The sequence below is a fragment of the Penicillium concentricum genome (assembly GCF_028827145.1).
Source record: "Penicillium concentricum strain IBT 3081 chromosome Unknown utg000001l_segment0_segment0, whole genome shotgun sequence".
NCBI lineage: Eukaryota > Fungi > Ascomycota > Eurotiomycetes > Eurotiales > Aspergillaceae > Penicillium > Penicillium concentricum.
The window spans coordinates 2,141,000-2,161,188 of NW_026622754.1; the positions used below are offsets into that span (position 1 = coordinate 2,141,000).

General features: G+C 47.2%; 8 protein-coding genes across 8 annotated transcripts; 4 read left to right on the forward strand and 4 right to left on the reverse strand.

Moving 5' to 3' along the window:
• Position 1: 1 nt before the first annotated feature.
• N7517_000807 (putative proline--tRNA ligase AIM10) lies at positions 2-2,226 on the forward strand (the record flags this gene model as incomplete). Its single annotated transcript, XM_056718537.1, has 7 exons — positions 2-88; positions 148-226; positions 286-329; positions 381-471; positions 525-604; positions 657-786; positions 845-2,226. The coding sequence occupies 7 exons, from the start codon at positions 2-4 to the stop codon at positions 2,224-2,226; spliced, it is 1,893 nt and encodes a 630-aa protein (XP_056582672.1).
• Positions 2,227-2,773: 547 nt separating this feature from the next.
• Positions 2,774-3,503, forward strand: N7517_000808 (uncharacterized protein; the record flags this gene model as incomplete). The annotated part of the gene is made up of 3 exons (XM_056718538.1): positions 2,774-2,911; positions 2,983-3,432; positions 3,486-3,503. The coding sequence occupies 3 exons, from the start codon at positions 2,774-2,776 to the stop codon at positions 3,501-3,503; spliced, it is 606 nt and encodes a 201-aa protein (XP_056582673.1).
• A 214-nt stretch (positions 3,504-3,717) lies between these two features.
• On the reverse strand, positions 3,718-5,585 carry N7517_000809 (uncharacterized protein; the record flags this gene model as incomplete). The annotated part of the gene is made up of 2 exons (XM_056718539.1): positions 3,718-5,220; positions 5,271-5,585. 2 exons carry the CDS (start codon positions 5,583-5,585, stop codon positions 3,718-3,720), a joined length of 1,818 nt encoding a protein of 605 aa, XP_056582674.1.
• A 359-nt stretch (positions 5,586-5,944) lies between these two features.
• N7517_000810 (Major facilitator superfamily domain general substrate transporter) lies at positions 5,945-8,304 on the reverse strand (the record flags this gene model as incomplete). Its single annotated transcript, XM_056718540.1, has 10 exons — positions 5,945-6,084; positions 6,138-6,230; positions 6,283-6,342; positions 6,399-6,532; positions 6,593-6,687; positions 6,743-6,900; positions 6,950-7,330; positions 7,381-7,637; positions 7,692-8,068; positions 8,137-8,304. The coding sequence occupies 10 exons, from the start codon at positions 8,302-8,304 to the stop codon at positions 5,945-5,947; spliced, it is 1,863 nt and encodes a 620-aa protein (XP_056582675.1).
• A 2,083-nt stretch (positions 8,305-10,387) lies between these two features.
• On the forward strand, positions 10,388-11,869 carry N7517_000811 (uncharacterized protein; the record flags this gene model as incomplete). Its single annotated transcript, XM_056718541.1, has 1 exon — positions 10,388-11,869. The coding sequence occupies one exon, from the start codon at positions 10,388-10,390 to the stop codon at positions 11,867-11,869; it is 1,482 nt and encodes a 493-aa protein (XP_056582676.1).
• Positions 11,870-12,434: 565 nt separating this feature from the next.
• Positions 12,435-14,689, reverse strand: N7517_000812 (fungal specific transcription factor domain-containing protein; the record flags this gene model as incomplete). The annotated part of the gene is made up of 6 exons (XM_056718542.1): positions 12,435-12,827; positions 12,886-13,174; positions 13,235-13,643; positions 13,700-14,421; positions 14,470-14,477; positions 14,558-14,689. 6 exons carry the CDS (start codon positions 14,687-14,689, stop codon positions 12,435-12,437), a joined length of 1,953 nt encoding a protein of 650 aa, XP_056582677.1.
• A 379-nt stretch (positions 14,690-15,068) lies between these two features.
• On the forward strand, positions 15,069-15,825 carry N7517_000813 (prefoldin subunit 5; the record flags this gene model as incomplete). The annotated part of the gene is made up of 4 exons (XM_056718543.1): positions 15,069-15,111; positions 15,205-15,491; positions 15,562-15,679; positions 15,773-15,825. The coding sequence occupies 4 exons, from the start codon at positions 15,069-15,071 to the stop codon at positions 15,823-15,825; spliced, it is 501 nt and encodes a 166-aa protein (XP_056582678.1).
• A 380-nt stretch (positions 15,826-16,205) lies between these two features.
• Positions 16,206-19,155, reverse strand: N7517_000814 (uncharacterized protein; the record flags this gene model as incomplete). The annotated part of the gene is made up of 9 exons (XM_056718544.1): positions 16,206-16,818; positions 16,871-17,161; positions 17,217-17,803; positions 17,867-18,091; positions 18,153-18,255; positions 18,311-18,353; positions 18,402-18,995; positions 19,046-19,068; positions 19,127-19,155. The coding sequence occupies 9 exons, from the start codon at positions 19,153-19,155 to the stop codon at positions 16,206-16,208; spliced, it is 2,508 nt and encodes an 835-aa protein (XP_056582679.1).
• Positions 19,156-20,189: the final 1,034 nt, after the last annotated feature.

Below are 20,189 nucleotides of genomic sequence, written 5' to 3' on the forward strand. Positions count from 1 at the left end.
GATGATTTCTGGGCTGCGACCTCTGTCAGGGCGCATTGCCGGGCGGCGGCTAGCGTTAAGCCTGCGCATTCAGCAATGCAATCTTCACGTACGCGCTTCCAAAAGATTGACTGAATGTGATTGATAGTATGTACTGACTCATTGTAGGTTGATGGCAGAAGCCGTGTTTCAAATATATGGATCCCTACTGGTGGAATTTCTAAGAAGCCCGTTGATGGTGAAAAGGGTATGCCATGCATAAACCCGATAGCAATTGACTATCACCAGATGTTAACAGAGATCTAGAGGATGCCAATGACCTGTTAGTCCGAGGTGGATTTCTTCGACAGGTGAGCAGTTAGATCTTTATGTCCAAATAAATATCTCTGACGGCCCTCTAGGCATACTCTGGAGTGTTCCATTTGCTCCCACTTGGCCTACGTGTCCAAGATAAGCTAGAGCGTCTGATTGACAAGCATATGCGCTCACTTGGTATGGAAGATACCCAGTGTTTATCATGGGATGGCAACTAAAGCGAACTTTAGGTGCATCCAAAGTCTCTTTGTCTTCTATATCCTCGCAAGAGCTCTGGGGACAGTCTGGCAGACTTAGCGATGGCTCAGAAGTAGGTCCACCATTCCCAATGCCTTGCATCATGCCACTAACATTAATCCTAGCTATTCCGATTCAAGGATCGGAAAGACACTCCCTTTCTCCTCGCTCCAACACACGAGGAGGAGATTACAACACTCGTGGGGAACCTGACAACGTCATACAAGAGCCTGCCTTTGCGGGTGTATCAAATCTGTGAGACTCTTTGTTCATCTATTGGTTCCAACCCTCACTGACGAAATTGAAAATGAAGCGCGAAAATACAGAGATGAAGCCCGGCCCAGGCAGGGCCTACTCCGTGGGCGAGAGTTCATCATGAAGGACCTCTATACATTCGACTACAGTGTCAGCGAAGCACTGAAAACATATGACGCAGTCAAAAATGCCTACACGGAATTATTCAACGAACTCAAGATTCCCTACCTAGTCGCGGCAGCAGACTCGGGGAATATGGGCGGCACACTGAGCCATGAGTACCACTTCATCAGCCCGAAGGGCGAGGACGAGGTGGTCAGCTGCTCCCACTGTGACCATGTCTATAACGAAGAACTCGCAGACGGCAAGACGCACAGCTCTGAGGAGTCGGAACAGAACACAGCACCTGGCTTCCAGATAGATGATGCACCTGTCGAAGGTGGACCAACAATCTCAACTGGCATGTGGATGGCAATCTCTCATGATAGCAACACCATTGTGCGGAGCTGGCACCCCAAATTCTCGATGCAGGACGGCGCGACAGAGCCCGTTGAGCGCCATGTTAACTCCCACGCCGTCAAGGCGGTGGCAACCGCCGCTGGCATTGACCTCGATCTGAGCGTGGAGAACCCACTGGAGCGATGGACCGCCCACGTAAAGGCAAACAAGTCATCCACGAATAAGCCTCGTGTGTTGGATCTATACGATTCACAGGTTCGGGTATACCAGCGCCCGCCGCTGAGTGATCTTCTCCAGGAGGTCGGTTGCACAGCCTCGGACATAGATTACTCCAAGCTGGACCGATTCCCTGGGACTACAAACAAACTCAGCCTTGTCCGCGTGCATGACGGAGACCAGTGCGCGCAGTGCGCGCACGGATCGCTTACTAGCCACTCTGCCGTGGAACTAGGGCACACATTCCACTTGGGAACGCGGTACAGCAAAGTCCTGAATGCGTCTGTTTCTGTCAACCCCGCTCTTCTTGAGGGATCTGAAGGTTCCGGTGCGAAATCCTCGGGCAAGGAACGAATCGTCCCCATGCAGATGGGATGTCACGGTATCGGTGTCTCGCGTATGATCTCCGCAGTGGCGAACCGACTTGCTGATTCCAAGGGACTTAATTGGCCGCGTGCTATGGCACCCTACGAGGTTGTCGTGGTCTCAGGAAAGGGACTAGAGACCGTTGCGGATCAAGTATATGATACTCTTACCGGCGATGCCGCGGCCCCTGTCGATGCTATCCTCGATGACCGGGATAAGGGTATGGGCTGGAAACTTGGCGACGCAGATTTGATCGGATACCCTATTATTGTTGTTGTTGGCAATGGGTGGAAGAAGAAGGAGACTTTGGAGGTGCAGTGCCGTCGGCTGGGGGTGAAGGAGGACGTGTCGCTTGATGGACTGCGCACATTTGTCGAGTCCTTGTTGGCGAAACTGTGAATGGCTGGAAGCGACAGTATGTAATATTAGCAAGTCAATTTGTACATTATCTCATCTCCGATCTATTTATAACTGTAAGGCCAATTTGGTGGTTCCCAGACCTGGTTCCTGATCTTCTTAAAAATGACGCCACAAAAAAAAAGCTTGAATTATATATTTCTTACCTTAACTACAGCTGAGTTCCCCTAGTAGAAAGCATGAGTTCTAGGGAATATATTGTATGCTACCCACCTCAGTGCACAGTAGCGGTGTAGTTTTGTAATATAGCGTCAGCTTCTTGACAATCTGCAATTCACGCATATCAAAAAGTCCAACATTTCAATATCCACTTTTTCTCCGGATTTCACGTTTTGCGTAGTGATCGACTATTGAGGTCCTCGACGGGGTTCCCACGCCGAACACTCCGGTCCGAATACTCCGGTTTGTCATACTTGGACCCGCCGATATAGAAATGGCCTTGACTCATTAAAAAGGCATGTTAATTCTATCCTTTTGCTTATTTTCTATTTCCAATTAACCTATTCTTACAAGCAATTTATACCACACCATGACCCAAACCAACATTCACATCCCAAGCCTTGGCGGATCCAATGCCTTCACCCGGACTCTAAGCAAGGAAGACGTGAAGATCTGTGTAGCCGTCGAAGAAGCCTTTACAGAGGCGGAGCGATGCTCCGAAGAAAAGGTTAGCCAGAATCAAAGCCGAATAATCAATTCCCGCCTTATTCTGAATTGTTTCTTCTAACACGGATCAAGTTCTGCTATCGCCTGGGAGCATGTCCGGACCTATGCTTGGGTCTCTTTGTTGAGAATGAGCAAGATCCAGCTTCACCTACACTCATTGGACATGTCATTGCAGTGCGGTCTCCCTATACGCGTGTCACGGACGGATCGATGTCAATGCCGGAGAATTGGCGGTCACTCGATGATGAGCCTGTTTTTGTCAATGATGAGTTAATTGGAAATCATAAGTATGGTGATACCATTGCCATTCACTCTGTTGCTATTTCGCCCGAGTATCAGGGCAAGAAGGTTGGGAGGGCGCTTGTCCGGGCGTACCTTGAGCACCTTGGGAGGGGATGTTTTGGAGCGAGCAAGGTTGTGCTTATTGCGCATGACTATTTGGTGAACTTTTATGAGAGTGTTGGGTTTAAGAGCCAGGGGAAGAGTCAGTCTAATTTTGCTGGTGGTGTTTGGTTTGATATGGTATGTTTATTCGGGATGTGAACTAATGATCAGTGCTAATATGTGTCTACTAGACTTTTGATTTGGAGTGACCACACTTCTAGGTTGGATTTTTTGCGGTGTAGTCATATTATACAGGTTTCAAGGAACTTCACAGGCAATAAGGGAGATGGCACCCGGAATAAAGATAGTGCTGGGAATAAACATAGAATCTTTTGTGCTCTGTCTTCCAATTTGACCAATTCTTACTCACAATACCTTTTGTGGGCACCAAAACCGAAGGTTCCGTATCTTCTTTTCTCCAAGCTAGCTACTGGTCCGGATTTTGTCTATGCTGGATTGTGTTTGACGGCTTCGACGTCCCTTGGAGCCCTGTGGAGGTCCCTTCAGCCACTTCATATCTTCTAAGTCAATCATCATAAAGCATTCTATATCGGGATTCCAAAGCACGTTGCGGAAGGCTGCATCTTTCTGAATAACCCCATGCTCTTGAAGGATGTCCTCAAGTTTTCGCATCTCCTGTTCAAGGTACTGAGTCGTTTCATAGGTGGTATGTTCATCCGTTCGAATTCCAGACCAGCTGAGGGGCAGCATGTAGGTCATTTGAACCCCATGATACCAATATGGGATCTTGGGTTCAAACATCCCGAGACATACAGGAATTTGAGATCCCTGCAACGATTTCAGATTCTGATAGTTGCTCAATTCAGCTTTGATCCTGCGCGATTGGCTGTTGCCGGTGGCCTTGATCATCATCGTGTACCCATGAGACCGCAACGTTGCTTTTAATAGATAACAGGTTCGACCAACAATATGCAGCTGTTGGAATCCTTGATACCGATTTGCTCGAAGTTGTTCATTCAACCTATCGCAGATTTCCTGTGCGCTAAGCTGATGTTTTGCGATGCCATGCTCAGCAACGTTCGGGCAGTGTTCATCCAGAACTCCCTTTTCAAAGGTGCCGAGGAGGCATGCCTGGGAACAGTAAGGCTTGCAAATATCTGGCCCAGTGGTTTGTAAAGGAGGGTTCTCAGGACCGCTCGGTTTCATGTCTGCTTGCAGGAGATTTCCCCAGAATCTAGTCCAAAATGAGGCTTCATACATAAACTCTGCTGGTGGGCTGAATCGAATGTCATCCGGTGCTTGGGGCATGAGGAGTGAGTAATCGCCTTCCAGGGGACGATAGGTTTGATAAACTGCGTCATGCCATTCCTGCGTTGGTGGGGTGGTACCTAAAGATTGCAGTGTGAAAGCGAGGACTTGGCCCAAAGCCGTACGGCGAACCCAGTTTGATTGCGCATCATAACCATGAGAAGCGACGTCTCGACCAGGAACACAGAGATAATATTCCATAGCTGTACAGTCTTTTGGGTCGATGTGAAGAAACACCAAGGCCTCTCCGGTGTAGATATACCCATACTGGATTCCAGCGCCCATCATTCTTGAATAGAGCCGAGCGATCGCACGTACCACAATGGCGGTGGCATGTTCCTCAAATGTTTTGGGTTCCTTGTCGAAGATATCCACCGGTGATGTCGCGCGCAACCCCGCAACCAGCTCGGGCAAAGTCAGACAAAACGGTGGGACATACAAGACTGCATACGCTGGCTCTTCGAATCCGCCTTTCGCAACCGAAATGCAGCAATGACGCGGACGGTCGAAGTTCAATTTTCCGCGGGCATCGAACGTAAATCGCAGTGGCTGCTCATGTTCCATATAATTGACAATTATCGCGAGAAAGTCGTCCAGCGTTCTGTGCGCAAATTGCTTCAAAGTGTCTTCCGAATACACCGCGTACCATTTCACGAGCTGAGCAGTGTATTGGATGGAGGTTTGTGGGGGAAGATACATGAATTGACAATCTCGGGTGTATCGACGATTTTGTTCCAGATTTCTTCTTGGAGTTGAGGAAATTTAATCCAAGGCCGGAGCCACAGGGGGCTCAGTCGGTCATCTCCTGGGAACCAACTCTCTGGCCAAATCATCAGACGTATATCGACGCTTAGTGCTTGTGCAAAGATATGGTGGACACTCTCAAGATGTGGGATCAGTGTGGTGTTGGACGGGGTTGGTGGAACTGTGAACTGTATCTGCGTGGTCGAAGGTTCTGGTTTTGCTGGCCCTTCACCTATGCCGTCGATCAAATGTCGCCATTCTGTATATGTTTGGTCCATGACTGTAATGGATATGAAAATACAAGTCAAAGAATATTCCCCTGAAAAGGATGTGAGAAGTGTCTTTGACCTCGGGAGGTTGGGAATTTGAAGCTGTGTCGAGTCGTTCCTGCCAAAATCCCCTTTACTTACACGTGTCTGGTATATGATATCACGGCGTCAATAAGTCATCGAATAGGAGGTATATTAGAAATGTACTCTGCATAACTACATATGCAATGATACTAAAATCATTGCGGTTATCATGTAGATCACTCTACCTCATAGAATTAGAATACCGAGTTGCCAGTGATAAAAAAAAGTCATCAATCCAATAGTTGCAGTCCGAAGATATTCAGTATTAAGAACCCTGTGAGCATTTATTTGACCCGATCGCCCAGTGCAATGATGGGCGGTGGCCGGGCAATGTTCTTTCTCAAGATATATCGCTTGAACCACCACGGAAGCCACACAGTCAGTTCGTAGTGAATGAAGCTCTTGGTCGGCACCGCGAAGACCTCTGCAATGTATGTTAGTATATGATCAAGTACCTAGATTAGAGACTCGACTTACGATCCAATTCTTCTAGAGTCAGCTGCTTGGTCTCCCTGACAAAGCAGAAAATCATAAACCAAGCGATGAGGTTAAGACCGGCGTAGAAGCCAACTAATGCAAGGGTTAGAGATTTAGACACCACGGTCCAGAAGTGTCGACTTACAAGCACCAGTTTTGGTCATCACAGTCATCATTCGAGGGAAAGTTAGACCAAGGATACCAGCTGGAGAAGTCTTCGTTAACGGAATATTCGGTGGATTTGATGTTTGGAATACTCACCAAAGGTGTTGTTGATACAAACAGCCCACGCCATTCCTTGTTCACGCTGAATAGTAGGGAACACCTCAGCAGAGTATTGGAAAGCGACTGGTCCTTCACCTAAGGAGTAGGCAATAGTAAACAGATACACAAATCTAGTGGAAGACATCAATCAGCGTACGCTCAGACAAAATGAGAATAATTACCAAACTTACAAGGCAACTGGTGCAATTTTCCCGGCCTGGCTCGATGTGTCGTTCAAAAGAGAGAGACCAGCGGCTAGCAGGAATATGCACATTAAGGGGAATGTCTTTGCAAGAACAATGGTCAGTTGATATTCTGTCAGGATTTCCGGATCAACTCACAATCAAAGTCAGGGTTCTTCGGCCTTTGGTGTCGATCAGGAACAAAGTGGGGATGGTGGCCACGACCTGGATAGCACCGTAGCCAAGAGAGGCATACAAGGCTTGGTCGGGTGTGAAATCGGCATCCAGGAAGATGGTTGAGCTATAGAAAGAGATGACTAGAGAATGTCACTACTAAGTATTCTCACGAGTTGAGATATAACTTACTGTTGATACCGCACATTTGCTGCGCAAGCATAACCGTCGAGGCACCATAGTTGGCCCGTCTGATTCTGGGGACGGCAAAGCAGTCCCACAGACGGGAGAAATAACCTGCGCCCCGAGCCTCCTTGAGTTCCTCTTCATAGATAACGTATGAATAATAGTAATCTCGCGCAGCGATAATTGGATGAGCTCGCAAGCGCAACATCGACTGGAATGCTTCAGCGTGTCTGTTATGCTTCATAAGCCAGCGAGGAGACTCAGGGCAGAAAAGGATTCCGAGGGCCAGAACCAAAGAGGGAATAAATGCGGAACCGAGTTGGAGACGCCAAGAGATCTTGGGGACGTCTTTGACAATAACGTTGGCGGCAAAGCCCAAGAAAATACCTGCACTGGAGGTTAGCCATGCTTTTGGACAAGGAATGAGAAATAGTCACCCGCTACGACCCAAAGTTGCCAGAACATAACAAGAGCACCTCGAACTCTAGCCGGTGCCATCTCAGCCGAATAGATGGGCACAGTAGCATTCTTTGCACCGATGCCGATACCCATTATAAATCGTGCAGCGAACAGTTCTTGCCATGTCCGTGTAAAAGCAGATCCAATTGGCGTGGCAGTGAGGCAGAGAGCAGTGACGAAAATTTCACCTCTTCGGCCTAGATAATGGTTAAGTGGATCGACAATCCAAGCACCGCTATTTACAAGGTCAGTCGCATAGAAGAAAAGACATCACTGGTGCTATACTTACATCAGACCAGCGGTCAAGAAGATGATGGAATTGACGATTCCCACGATCCACTCATCCCTGCCTTCGCCGTCAATACCGAAGTCCTTCGGGAAGGATAAGTTGGCACCGTTGGATCCAGTCTGATCCCACCCCTGTGTGGCGGCTCCAATAGCACATAGACCAATTGAGTACCAGAGCATCCACGGGCCGTGCCATTTATGATCTCTCTCATATGCGAGTGCTTCGCGCTCCTCGTCATCAAGCTCATCAGCTGATGAGAAGTCTTGAGGGTTCCGCGCAACCACAGCAGCCCGACCAAATAGGTCGGCGTACTCAGCCATATTGCGCGACTCGGCGTACGCTCGGGCATCGATGATAGCTTGCACCTTGGAGCTGCGCTGTGGACACAAGTATAGTCAGCGATCATCCTCGAGACTATGAAATAGGTTCTCAGTTGTTGACTTACCATCAACGGATTCTGAACGATGTTGATACCGATGGCCTGGCGGCGCACAGACGCATCAGGGTCGTCGGCCTCATCTAGCTCTTTCTTAGAATCAGCCACATCTGACTCTTTCTTAGTATCGGCCACTTCCTCATACTGAGGGGGGGCCGGGTTGATTTTTTCATCCATGATGAAGAGCCTTTTGGTAGCTTTTCAAATTCTGGTGATGAGTTTACCTGGAAAATCGGGGGAAGGTTGGCTACCCCATATAAAAAGAGCACAAACTTCCCCATGGGGTGAGCTCATATGCAGATCAACCCCAAAGTAAACTGGTGGCTTTGTCCAAGGACCGCCAGATTTTACCACCCGTCAGCACTAAGCCCCTAAGAGAGATCCTAGCACACGAGCCCACGGGACGCCAAAATCTTACATTTGTAAACCCAGATAGGTCAAAATAATGTATAAAGTGAGGTTATAAAGAATGTAAGGGAGAATTCTCCGAATCGGTACTTCAAAATCAACCCCTGATCTGACAATAATTAACTACCATCGTGGATTTTCTGCGTCAAAGCGTATGCGGGGGAAGCAGGACGATCATTTGGGCCAAGCCTTGGCCTCTTTTGAGTCATGCGACATGTTACATCCATGTAAAGATTAGCATTTGTGTAGTCTTACATGGCTCCCCGTTTGTCGGCTAAATCCGTTTGCTTCCGACTATGACGAGCGTGTATAGAGTCAGCATCGGATATACCCGTTCACGGGTGGCTTTGGGGGCCAACCTTGGAAAGTGGGCGAAGCCAATCACTTGAACTTGGCAATTTCGCTCTTATTTGATCAGCCGCACAGTGATGTATACTATTGGAAGGTTGAAATATCATCTGAGGGATTAAATTACCTTCAAATTAATATTTCATGGAGCACCCATCATTTGAGGCTGATACATATTATATCATCGCCCACATGGGCAGTGGGCTGATAGGGTGGTTGCCTCGCACCTTGAGCAACATAACCCGTACCTCTAGATCCTCGAGGCAGACATTGACCCCCTCCACAAATCCAAATGTTCAACCATTTGAAGGACTCTTCTCTTTGCTTGGCTCGGGGATTGACTGAACCTACAAGACCCACCCCTCAGCCCGAAACTGAGAACCGAGTGCACGAGGTCCACGTCGCGAAGGTCTGAGGAGGTGGGGGTGTAATCAAGTTTGGTGGCTGGAAGCGCGGTGTAGCCGACTACCATGACTGGGCTAGAATAGTTGGAGGCCAGAGGTGGAGTTACGACGGATTGTTTTCATACTGTCAAAGAACCGAGTCACCTTTTGGTAGCGAAGATCCCAAGTAAACCGGGTTTGATAGCCTGCTTCATATCACCTCAGTCTTTCAGGGTGACCCCAAGCGACGATGTCAGAGCTCGGTAAGAGCGTGAACAATCATTTTGCGTCCCAGTTATGAAAATTACGCAACCTGGCGCGCACTGGGGGGCCGTGTTCTCTTCGATCCCGCGTTCATAATGAACTTTGCGACAGATTGGAAAGTCAACCAGGCCAAATTATAATGCGAGGTACAGCTCCTAAGTAGACGAATCCCTCCTAGAGGCAGACCAAGGCTCTAGAGATTACCTAATCGTCTATGTCCTATTCGGGGTCCTAGCTGCTCCACTAAATGGCAACTTTATCATGACCTCAATCATGAATGTTTTATCAGCCTATCAAAAGATCTATCTTTGGGCTCTTTGGGAAAAATCATTTTGTTTGTGTATAAGCTATTCATAAATTCATATGGCGAAAGGCAGAGTTGAACTTCGTATCTTTGCGTCAACAATTTGGTCTGTTCCTTTCCTTTCTGACTGGGAGTTTTAATTGTTCTTAGGCACTTGCTTTGTCTTTTTTTGTTTCTATATGAAGAGAAACAATATCTTGAAAGCAAAATTCTTAATTAGTTCATGGATAAAGGCCTTGTTTGCATTTGCCGAGTATCTCAACAATGCATGGCTTTGTTCTTAAAAGTGTGTCCTTGGAATATAATGTCACTCTTTGTGCCTCCCAAAATACATAGAGCATGCTTGAAATAACCTCCAAGTAACCTTCCAGGTCAAGGTCACAAAGAGCCTCTCCAGTATTTAGTAGTCAACAAATTCCACTAAAGCGTCATTATTTTCCAACAATTCAATCCAATCCAATCCAATCCAATCCAATCCAATCCAACAATCTAACAATCCAGCATTTCAACTAACAGTCCAATAGTCTAACATTTCTGTACGCTATCTCCTAACATGTCTCGAGTCACCTTCGAGATCAGAGCCAGTGTGTCCCCTTCGAAGGCTGGTCTTGTCTTTGCAGCAATTGGTGTCGATATCGACACAAACCCCCAAGATGAAGACGCCGTCCTCCACTGGATTCGAGATATCTACAATCCTGTGTTGTACAATGGTCTCTCCTGGGGAAGTGACTGGAGGGAAATTTTCAAAGGTAGAAGGGCAACTGAGATCAAACGTAGGTTCGCCGAGAGGCTTTCTGAGTTGCCAGCTTCAGTTCTTGCTCATGTCCCAGATCCAAGAGAGCTTACTGAGCGTTTGTGGGATGTTATTCGATTTTGCCGCTTCACTGACCCCGCATGGAGAGTCACCGATCCTGCTTATCCTATTCATTATTTTCGTCCTGTTGCTCCTGTTGCTCCTGTTGCTCCTGTTGCTCCTGTTGCTCCTGTTGCTCCTGTTGCTCCTGTTGCTCCTGTTGCTCCGACCCTTGCTGATACAAAGGCAGCAACAGCAATAGTATCACCAAATGCTCCTGCTCCTACTCCTGCTCCTGCTCCTATTCCTCCTCTTCCTGATATGGATACTACGATCCCTGTTCCTGTTTTTGATCCTGTTACTATTCTCCCTCTTCCTGATATGGATACTACAATCCCTGTTCCTGTTTTCGATTCTGGGACTATTCCTCCTCTTCCTTATATGGACACTACGATTCCTGTTCCTACTCCTGTTCCTACTCCTGATCCTGTTACTGCTCTTATTCCTTGGGTTTATTCTACCAACCCTACTTACAGTCCTCCTCTTCCTTTCATGGACCCTATAATTCCTCCTCATACTCCTACTCCTATTCCTTTTCCTGACACCCCCCCTCCAGCTAACTCTGAACAGTTCGTCCCTCGTTCTGTAGCTAGCTCTTCACCATGGAACTACGATGTGGCCGCTGCGATGGCAGCCCCAAGTCCGCCTCGTATTGTGCCGGAGACTTTGCAAAACTATATCATAAGTGCTAATCGCAAGCGGAGTATAGATATTAAAGTGGACGAAGAGGTTCTCTCGCCACATCGGAAGAAAGCACGCACCTCTCGTGAGTCAAAAGGTAAGGCTGAATGGACGACACTCACTACTCTGAGTGACTCGGATTCAGAGAAGAGTGAGCGAACTCTGGATGCGGATGGCGATATCCAGATGCGTGATGGTAAGGCTTATAAGGTTTATAAGATTGCTAATAAGCCTGATGAACCAGAGAATAAGGCGTGGGGTTCTAAGATGCGAGATTATTTCTCTGTTTTTGGCCGTAAAACTCCTGATGAAGACCGGGAAGATCTCTCAGATTTTGAAATGAGGGATGCCGGGGAGACTTCCGAGGAGGATGAGGGTAACAAGAGTGAGAATTATGGGAGTGAGAATGAGTTTGAGGTTGAGTTTGGGCTTCTACCTGAGGTTGAGTCTAGCGGTGATGAGGATGATGAGGAGGATGAGGAGGAGGAAGACCAAAGATGATTATGATACATAGACAATGCCAGATTTTGGCATCATTAGATTTCACATTTGATATTTTACTTGATTGCATAATAGAAAGCAGTCTTTGTTGTCAATATTCGATCATTTGATACAGCGAATATTCCCTTCTTACTTACTTCCTATGTGTTAAATAATGCTGGTATGCAAGATCCCGCCATCTATATGTGATATATTACAGCGCCTATATACAATATCACATTACCAACTAGCCTAGATATGCGGGCTAGCGAGGAATCTCTTGACCACCATGACCCAATTGCCCCTGTATTTACCTGTGTTTTGCATTTAGATTGTCATATAATTCCTTCTGCGTTCCATAGTTCTGAATCCAGAGATCTGATGCCAGAGATCTTGCACTTTATGGTTCTTTTTCTTGGATATTCCTCCTCACTTGTATTCGTCCAATAATTATAGATACAGATGAGGTCCTTCTTTATGTGGATCCACAGGTGGTTGAAGCGGTTCCATATCTGATGTTGAATCCCCGTAGAGATATGATAGTCAAGGCTTTATAGTATATCACATGTTATATTATGTTCATTCACTATATTGGAAGCAAACTAGGGTCCGAAGCCAGCAAAGAGGGATGATACGCGAGGTTCTCCCAAAAGTCAGTCTCAAAATCACACAGATCCTGGCTGAAAAATGCAGCCCAATCACCATTCTCCCCTGGATGCGATGGGAGTTGCGTCGGAGTGTGTACCCCTTCGCGGTGTATAGAATCAAGGAATCTTTCAATTGTTTGGGTGGCTTTGGATATCAAGGCGTAGTTTGGATCTCCACGCCGAACGATGCTCCCTACCTGGACCTGCGCAACAAAGATACCGAGGTTGAGTATTGTTTTGGACCAGGAGGATCTTCCTTCGGTTAGTGTGCGGTGTTGTTTCAGCATTGAAAGGAGGATAATCCCTGCAGCCGGGAGGCCGTAGTGGGCAATCTAGTAATGTTTTAGTCCAGTAATTAAATATTTGAATCCCGAAAACAGATAGGTATACCTTCCAAACGAGTCCCGTGCCAGAGTTGACCAGTTGATCTCGTAAAAGAATAGTTTCCACTACAAGAGCGAGCATTTGATCCGAGATGTCGAGTATAGATGGGTCGGGCTCGGTCAGGGTATCGAGAAACGACAATTGAAGTAGAAAGAGAACATGTAGTTGGTCCAGGCGTATGCTAGCTAGAAAGGCACGCTCAAAGGAATCCCCAGAGCATTCTTTCAAAGTGGTCGAAAGTCGGAAGCGAGGGGGTAGGTTTGCCCATTGAGTTTCGGCATTTTGTCGGATCATACTATGTCAAACACCATCATAAGCCAGCGATCCCACCTAAGTTTATATAGATCCAACTTACCTAGCTTTGTGATTGAAATTCGCGCGATGCTTAGATCGAAGCAATTCGAGAATATCTTCTTTCAGTGCGGCGCAAAGGGTCGCCCACCGAATACCTGACCTATAACAGACCGGTGTATCTGCTTTCCACCTGACGACCTCGTCTTCAACGTGTGAAGTGTTGGAAACCTGATCCGAGCTTGTCGGGGTCAAAGGTAGTTGAAAGTGACAGAATCGCTTGCTCATCCGCGGTGGCCGACCAAGAAATATAGCCACATTCTTGTCCGCAGAATATGTGGTAGCCCATGCTGCCTTTCGCAGTTCGGCAAGAAAAGTCGGAATTGGTGGCTTGGTTTTTTCGACATTCTCATGGTAGCCAAGTGCAAACATGGACGAGACAACATCTCCAAGTCTACTCCACGAATGATAGCCTGGATTCTCAATGAGTTGCAAATTTTTACAGACAAAATCAAGGGAGAATTCTTACTTTGGTCCCCATCAACATGGGTGTGTACAATAAAGTTCTCATACTGTAGAACCAGTTGGAGATCATTTAAGCAATCCAGCGAGAGCGCGATATCTAACGCAAGATCACTGAGCTTTGTAGATAGTTTCCGAAGCATGAACTGATCCTTTTCAGTTTTGAACAATGCCGGAAAGAATGATATGTCGATCGAAGCTCGGGTCACAGCAGAGAGGAAGATACCTAGACTTTCCCATCTAAATTTCTGGTCGAGAAACTGGGCAGAAAAAGCTTCCATGTCGGATGTGCTACTAAACACCAAAGGTTCCCGGGAATTTTGTGTTAGACGTTGGGCATATGCCAAATGCCAGTTGTCTTCCTGTGAGAAGGACGTGAATAGACGCGTCATATTTTCAGTACATCTCTCGGTAAAATGCTCTGCCAGAGCTAGATTCGCTCCCGTTGCCAGCCAAAAAGTAACAAAGTCCTTCATGGCGGCTAGAGGAAACGTGTTTAACAACTGTCTGAGAATATCCGCGCCTTGGATTAGCAAGATATTCTCGCCAGTGGACTGCGACTGCATCAGCATCGTCATGTCCTCGGAGGCATGGTAGGTGTCCGATGCATGATAATCTTGCGGGGAAATTTCGTTGAAGATAGCGACATGGCTGGATGATCCTAGAAAGCCGGGGTTTGGATAGGGGTTATTCCTTGGGGTGAAGGATGGTTGGGCCGGGGGTAGCCGACTACAGAGCCGATAAGTATGTGAAAATAAGATAATATGAATCACATACCTAGGAGACTGTGAAGATGTAGAGCTCTCCACTCTTCTTCTCTTAAAGGGGGTCGTTCGGTAAATGCAGATTCCAGCTCTATCATTACTTGCACACCGAGTACATGCCGGTCGCTTATGATCACAGGCGACTTTTGCCTTTCTGCAAGCTTCACATGCTGCGAGTCTCGAAGCCATTGTGGTAAAGAAGGATTACGGAGCGGAGCGGAGAACACGGTCATCGGAGTGTGAATTTCCCCGCAAATGGCATTCTATTGAATGTAAGGGAGTTTTCGACAGATGGACAATAGGCCAACAGCTTCCTTTAATCAAATTAGAGGCATCGGACACTATATGGCTATAAGCTTAAGACTTTGGTTATAGTCAAAAATATGATCTGTATAGGTCAAAGTAGTTAGGTGCGTGTGCATAAATACAACCCGCCACTATTCCGCCCACCCACACTTAACTCCACTATCACCACGCATGCGACCCAGCAGTTTTCTGAAGCTCCCCCACCACCTATACAGTCCCTATACAGTCCCAATGCGAGGACGTGATCTACAATAAGAAAATCAATCCCCCACTCTATTCTTCCCTCCTTTCCCTCCTAATCCCAATATGTCGCAAAACGCCCCCTCAGACGGAGCTCCCCAGGGCCAAGGTGTGTCTCCAATCGCCCAACACCAAGATGACACTGGGCATCCAGCTCTCCGTGCCATATGGAAATAAAACCCAGCTAACAACCCGGAACCAGTCAACCTCGCCTCTCTATCCGTTCCTCAGCTCCGCGCCCTCCAAACCCGCCTCACCTCCGAACTCGAACACCTGACCACCTCGCACACGAAGCTGCGCGCCGCCCAAGCCAAGTTCCGCGACTGTGTGCGCTCGATCAATGACGGCGTGACTGGAAACGAGAAGAAGGGAACCAATGACCGTAATGAGATCCTCGTGCCCCTTACCAGCTCGCTGTACGTCAAGGGCCGGTTGACGGATCGCGAGAAAGTGCTTGTTGATGTTGGAACTGGATTTTATGTTGAGAAGGTATGTCGCGGCGGGGATATGTGTAGAGATGTCGACGATTGGGGCTGACGATTTGTTTTTTTTTTGGCAGACTGCGCCTAAGGCGATTGCATTCTATGATGAAAAGGTCAAGGGCTTGGAGGCAAACTTGCAAGAGTTGGAGAAGATCGTACAGACCAAGAGCTCGCAACTGCGTATTGTGGAAGAGAGTGAGTTTGATCCATTTCCTGGATAAGAGGGGGCGGGATTCCTGTTGTCTTACGAGGCTCTTTTCTTTTCATTTGCTAACCTCTCTCCTACAGCATTGAGGCAGAAGATGCTCGCCGAGGGTGCTCCTCAGGCTCCTCCGGGCTAAACTCGACCCAGGTGGTACGAATAGGCCAACATGACTCATAGACAAATCGAAAACATATACAAAGGTTCTATCTCACCATTTTGGAAGCAAACTGGATATGAAGTATAAGAAGAACGAGAAGGACTACGAATCCAAAGCTGAAGGGGTTATCCGATATTGGAAACCAGGAATAACTTCAAATAAGAATTGAACTATTATTGCTACATACCTAATCATCTTGGCTTGATAAGCAAACCAGACGGTAGAGATATTTGTATTTGTTTTCCCTTTTTTTGTCATTTTGTGTCATTTTCCTTCCGTTTTTTGCCTTTTCTTTTCTCTGACTTGGCCATTGTCGTCCCACGAGATCTGACAAGTTGAGATGATTCTGTTGACATCGACTAGAACAGACTTCCAAGATCAGTCTCAAGGATATTATCGGACATCTCACCGCCGGGATTCCCCAGCATTCGTGCGATCTTCTGGACAGTGCTCATGAAAAGGCCCAGTTGCTCCTCCTCGTTCTTTTTTCGGAGTTCGGCCTCCTTACGAATCTCATCGTCCGTTTTCTCCCTTTCATTGTCCGTCTGTTCCTGATCAACCCCCGGCCCGGGGAAAAATACTGACAGACACCCATTTTTGGAAATATCGTCAGCACTGACTTCAACCTGTTCACCTAGTATATCGTCCCAACTAGGATTGAAAAGCGATGCACCCCAGGACACTTTGGGAGCCATCGACCAGTGACCAGCCGCATACGTGTACTCGTCGAAGCGGGCGAGCTCGAATACATGCGGCGAGTCTTTGACTTGGACTTGAATTGCGGCCTTCTCGACGAAGCGCTTGACTGGCGAACCATAGGAAAATCTCGCCTTGCGCTGGGGTGCAGATCCAATGCTCTTTACATTTGTGTTCCATTGGAAACCGATAGAACGCATGAATCTGTCTAGCTCGGGGGTCATCTCCTTCTCAGGGCAGAGTTCAAGAGCCTTCACTTCAAGTTGCCAGTCGGATCTGAATTCAAACTTAGTTTCGTGGTTTTTAACAGGATCTAGAGTAAACAAACCTTTCAAAGTCAATCATGCTGATCTGCACCGGCATCTGACGATCAACAGGAGCACCGATCTGTTTTGATTTGTAACAACGGATTCCGTTGACTTCAAACTCCTGCGAGCCAAGGGGAAGAGAGAATTTCGCTTCCACGCGAATGATTGAATCATTGTTCACTTGGTACTCAAAGTTGGCGGAATATCTAGGCATCAGCGTTGGTAGAGATGTGATGTGGGCTTGACCCCAGGGCTTCAGGAATTTCGATTTCATAATTCTCTCGAGGATCTCATCTTGCTGCAGCCCGATTCTAAAAGATAAGTTAGTCGGTAAGCCATCAGATTCCAGCGGGTGTGATGACATACCCAGGGAGCAAACGTCCTTCAGTGTTCGTATGGCTAAGCATCTCGCGAAACTCCGAGAATTCATAAGAGATGCCATCCTTCGGCTTGCGCCACCGTTGCAGTACGAACGAACCAAACTTTGCTCGCATTTGCAGGAATCCCCGAAACTGGGGAATCACATACAGTGCCTGCCTAAGGTGAGTGGTAACGGTAATCTTGTTGTTGAGCTTGATCTCCTCCGCAGTGGTCTTCCAGGCCGTGGCTACTTCTGGTCCCAGTTCCGGTCCACAGAGAGCAGGTCTTGAGAGCCCACTAGACTTTTGCAGAATGATGTGGGTTCTCATGCGCTCCACCGGGGGTGCCGCATTAAGGAACAGCTTGATCTCCGTCTCTTGTTGCACCATTAGCCTCTCCCACAGCTCTCGAAATCGAGATGCAATGATGCACATATCCCGCTCGTGATTTCCAGACATGAAAAGGTAGTCCGGAATACCAGGCCTGATGTAGATGTTCACGTCATATTTCAAGCGAATGTAATCAAGGACCTCGCGCCGGGCATTAGCAAAGTAGCTGAGCGAAGGGCCATCTGCGGGCCATAGGAAAGCAAGCTGTAGAGTCAAGATTAGTATTCATAAAGTACGGAATTAGGGCTATCAGGGCGTTATCCATACCGTGTAATCCATGGCGGCTTTGGGCGGCTTTCGCATCTCAGACAATCTTTCCTCGAAGCTTTCCTTTGAGCGGGCATTGGCAACCTTCGTATTTGAATGCGCGTGTACCTTGGCCCAACGCGATGCTTTCGGTGGGGTCCGCTGCCGCATTAACCGATTCAACACATCCTGTAGCATATTCTGGGCCTCCAAAACCTCTTTTTGCCGGCCCCAGATGTGAACGAGCTTTGGGGTTATTAGTATACTGAGTCCGTCAGATTTTGGGGGATTTTAGCTGACAACTGACTTTGGCGTTTTTCGAGCTCATCCTCACATAGACACCTGTATCCTCAATAATTCTCTGGCGGAAGTCAATGTTGGAAGTTTCCCCTGTAGTTACTTGTCTAATCCTTCAGTGCCTGGGTTAGTTCTAAGACCAACAACTGCAAAGCTTTAAATACTCACTTTTCTTGGAACACTTGACACTCGTATGGCAAACGAAAGGAAGCTATTTGGCTGTTAATGGTAAACTCGAGGTTGGTATGAGCACACTTACCATCTGGAGCCAAGCCCTTGCGCCACCTTGCCTTGGAATGAGAGTCATTTTGCCCTGGCCCGGTAGGTGGGTTCCTAGCTCTGTGTTGCGAAGGATTCGAAGTGCCACTCCCTTGTTTTGACTGAAACTGTGGTCGTGATATGTCAATATATCCCCTTCTGGGAGGCGTACGTTGACCCGATTTGACATTACGTGCCGAATATTTTGGTCGTGTGGATGTATTGGAACTGCTGGGATTGGGCTCACGCTCATTGAGGATTGGTCCCTCTGGTGTCTGAACTCGACCTGGTCTGGGTTTGAAAATAACTGGTTGGGTTGGAACGAGACTTTCATTCGGAATTGGTGACTGCCTGGGTACAGGGGGTACACCTGAGAGGGATCGAACAGTTACGGGAACTGTTGAACTTGCAGGCTGCGGCGGATAGTCAACCGGGGGGCGGTCATACTTCGTATCCTCGGGGAAACCCTCCTCTTCGAGATCAAAATCATCATCATAATCAGGACGTTTATTTTCCGCATATTCAGCATTGTCCTGGCGGTAGATGGTGCCGCGGCCAAAATCTGGACCGGGGCCGTAGTTCGGTAGCTCCCATGCTATCTGAGTCAGTATGTACAACCATAATTGAAAGAAAATGTTCTCTCACATTTGGCATTGAGACGCTCCCAGCTAGTGGCATTGATTAGCGGGACATACTTGCAAGTATTCGTGCGGGGGATACACTTACTCCTCGTGGGACTGGGGTACAGACGCCATTTTAACGGAATCAGCTAGCCACAGGTGTTCGATGACCAGAGTGATTTCTCACAGAATGGATTGTGTGGAATAAGCGAAGCTAACAAGGGCAAGGCGAGTATTTGAGAGATATTAAACGGGTAAGTGAAAGTAATAAACAGGCTTGAGCCGCTTTTTGTCGATGAAAGTGCGATGTATCTGAGGGAAATTCGATTGCCAGGGCGATTAAATGAGCGGGCGACCTCGGGAAGTAACGGAAATGTGAAAGATAGGTATATTGGTAAGAGCTACTGAAGGAGGAGGCGGCAATGCGTCGGGGAAGTTGAGAACGGGGAAAAAGACGGTAAGACTAGAGTGTCACTTCTTATCTAGGAAAGTTATCAAAGAGTAAGAGCATTAGTCCATTGCCTAGGTGGAACTGCGGCTACTGATGACATAGTTTGCATGTATGTAGAGACTACCTCGGTGTATATAGCCATAAAGCACATCGAAGTAATCGATTTTCTCCCTGCAATGACAAGATAGTAACGGATCAATACACCCGGAAATGAATATTCCCGCATTAATCATCCTACTTGTTGTAGTAGAAGTTTTACTGTGGAGCGTGAAAGAGGCATACTAAATTGTATGGTAGATTGGTGTGATATAACACTTTATATTGAGAAACCCACTTAAAACCAACCTTTCCAGTAGAGAGTACATAGATCTTTATAGATCTTAGTTGGATATTAGGGTTGCGGAATTTAGTTGTTCCGATATATCCGGATATAGATCTTGAAGCATCTAGTAAGAGCTCAGTGAATTACATTGCTTCAATCACCACATTCAATCAAAGAAATTGCACCATAACGCTAGTTCACGGCTAACTCTTTGTACTTTGAACTGATTTGGAATTGTCTAGGGCGTTAGTAGGTAAGAAAAATGCCATGTTTAAAGGAGCACAACGAGCGAAACACAGTCTACCATTTTACCTAAATGGGCTGGAAGCTTAGAATAGCAAAGAATTACGGCGGGATAAACCAGACGAGTAGATTCAATTTATAACAAGCATCGTG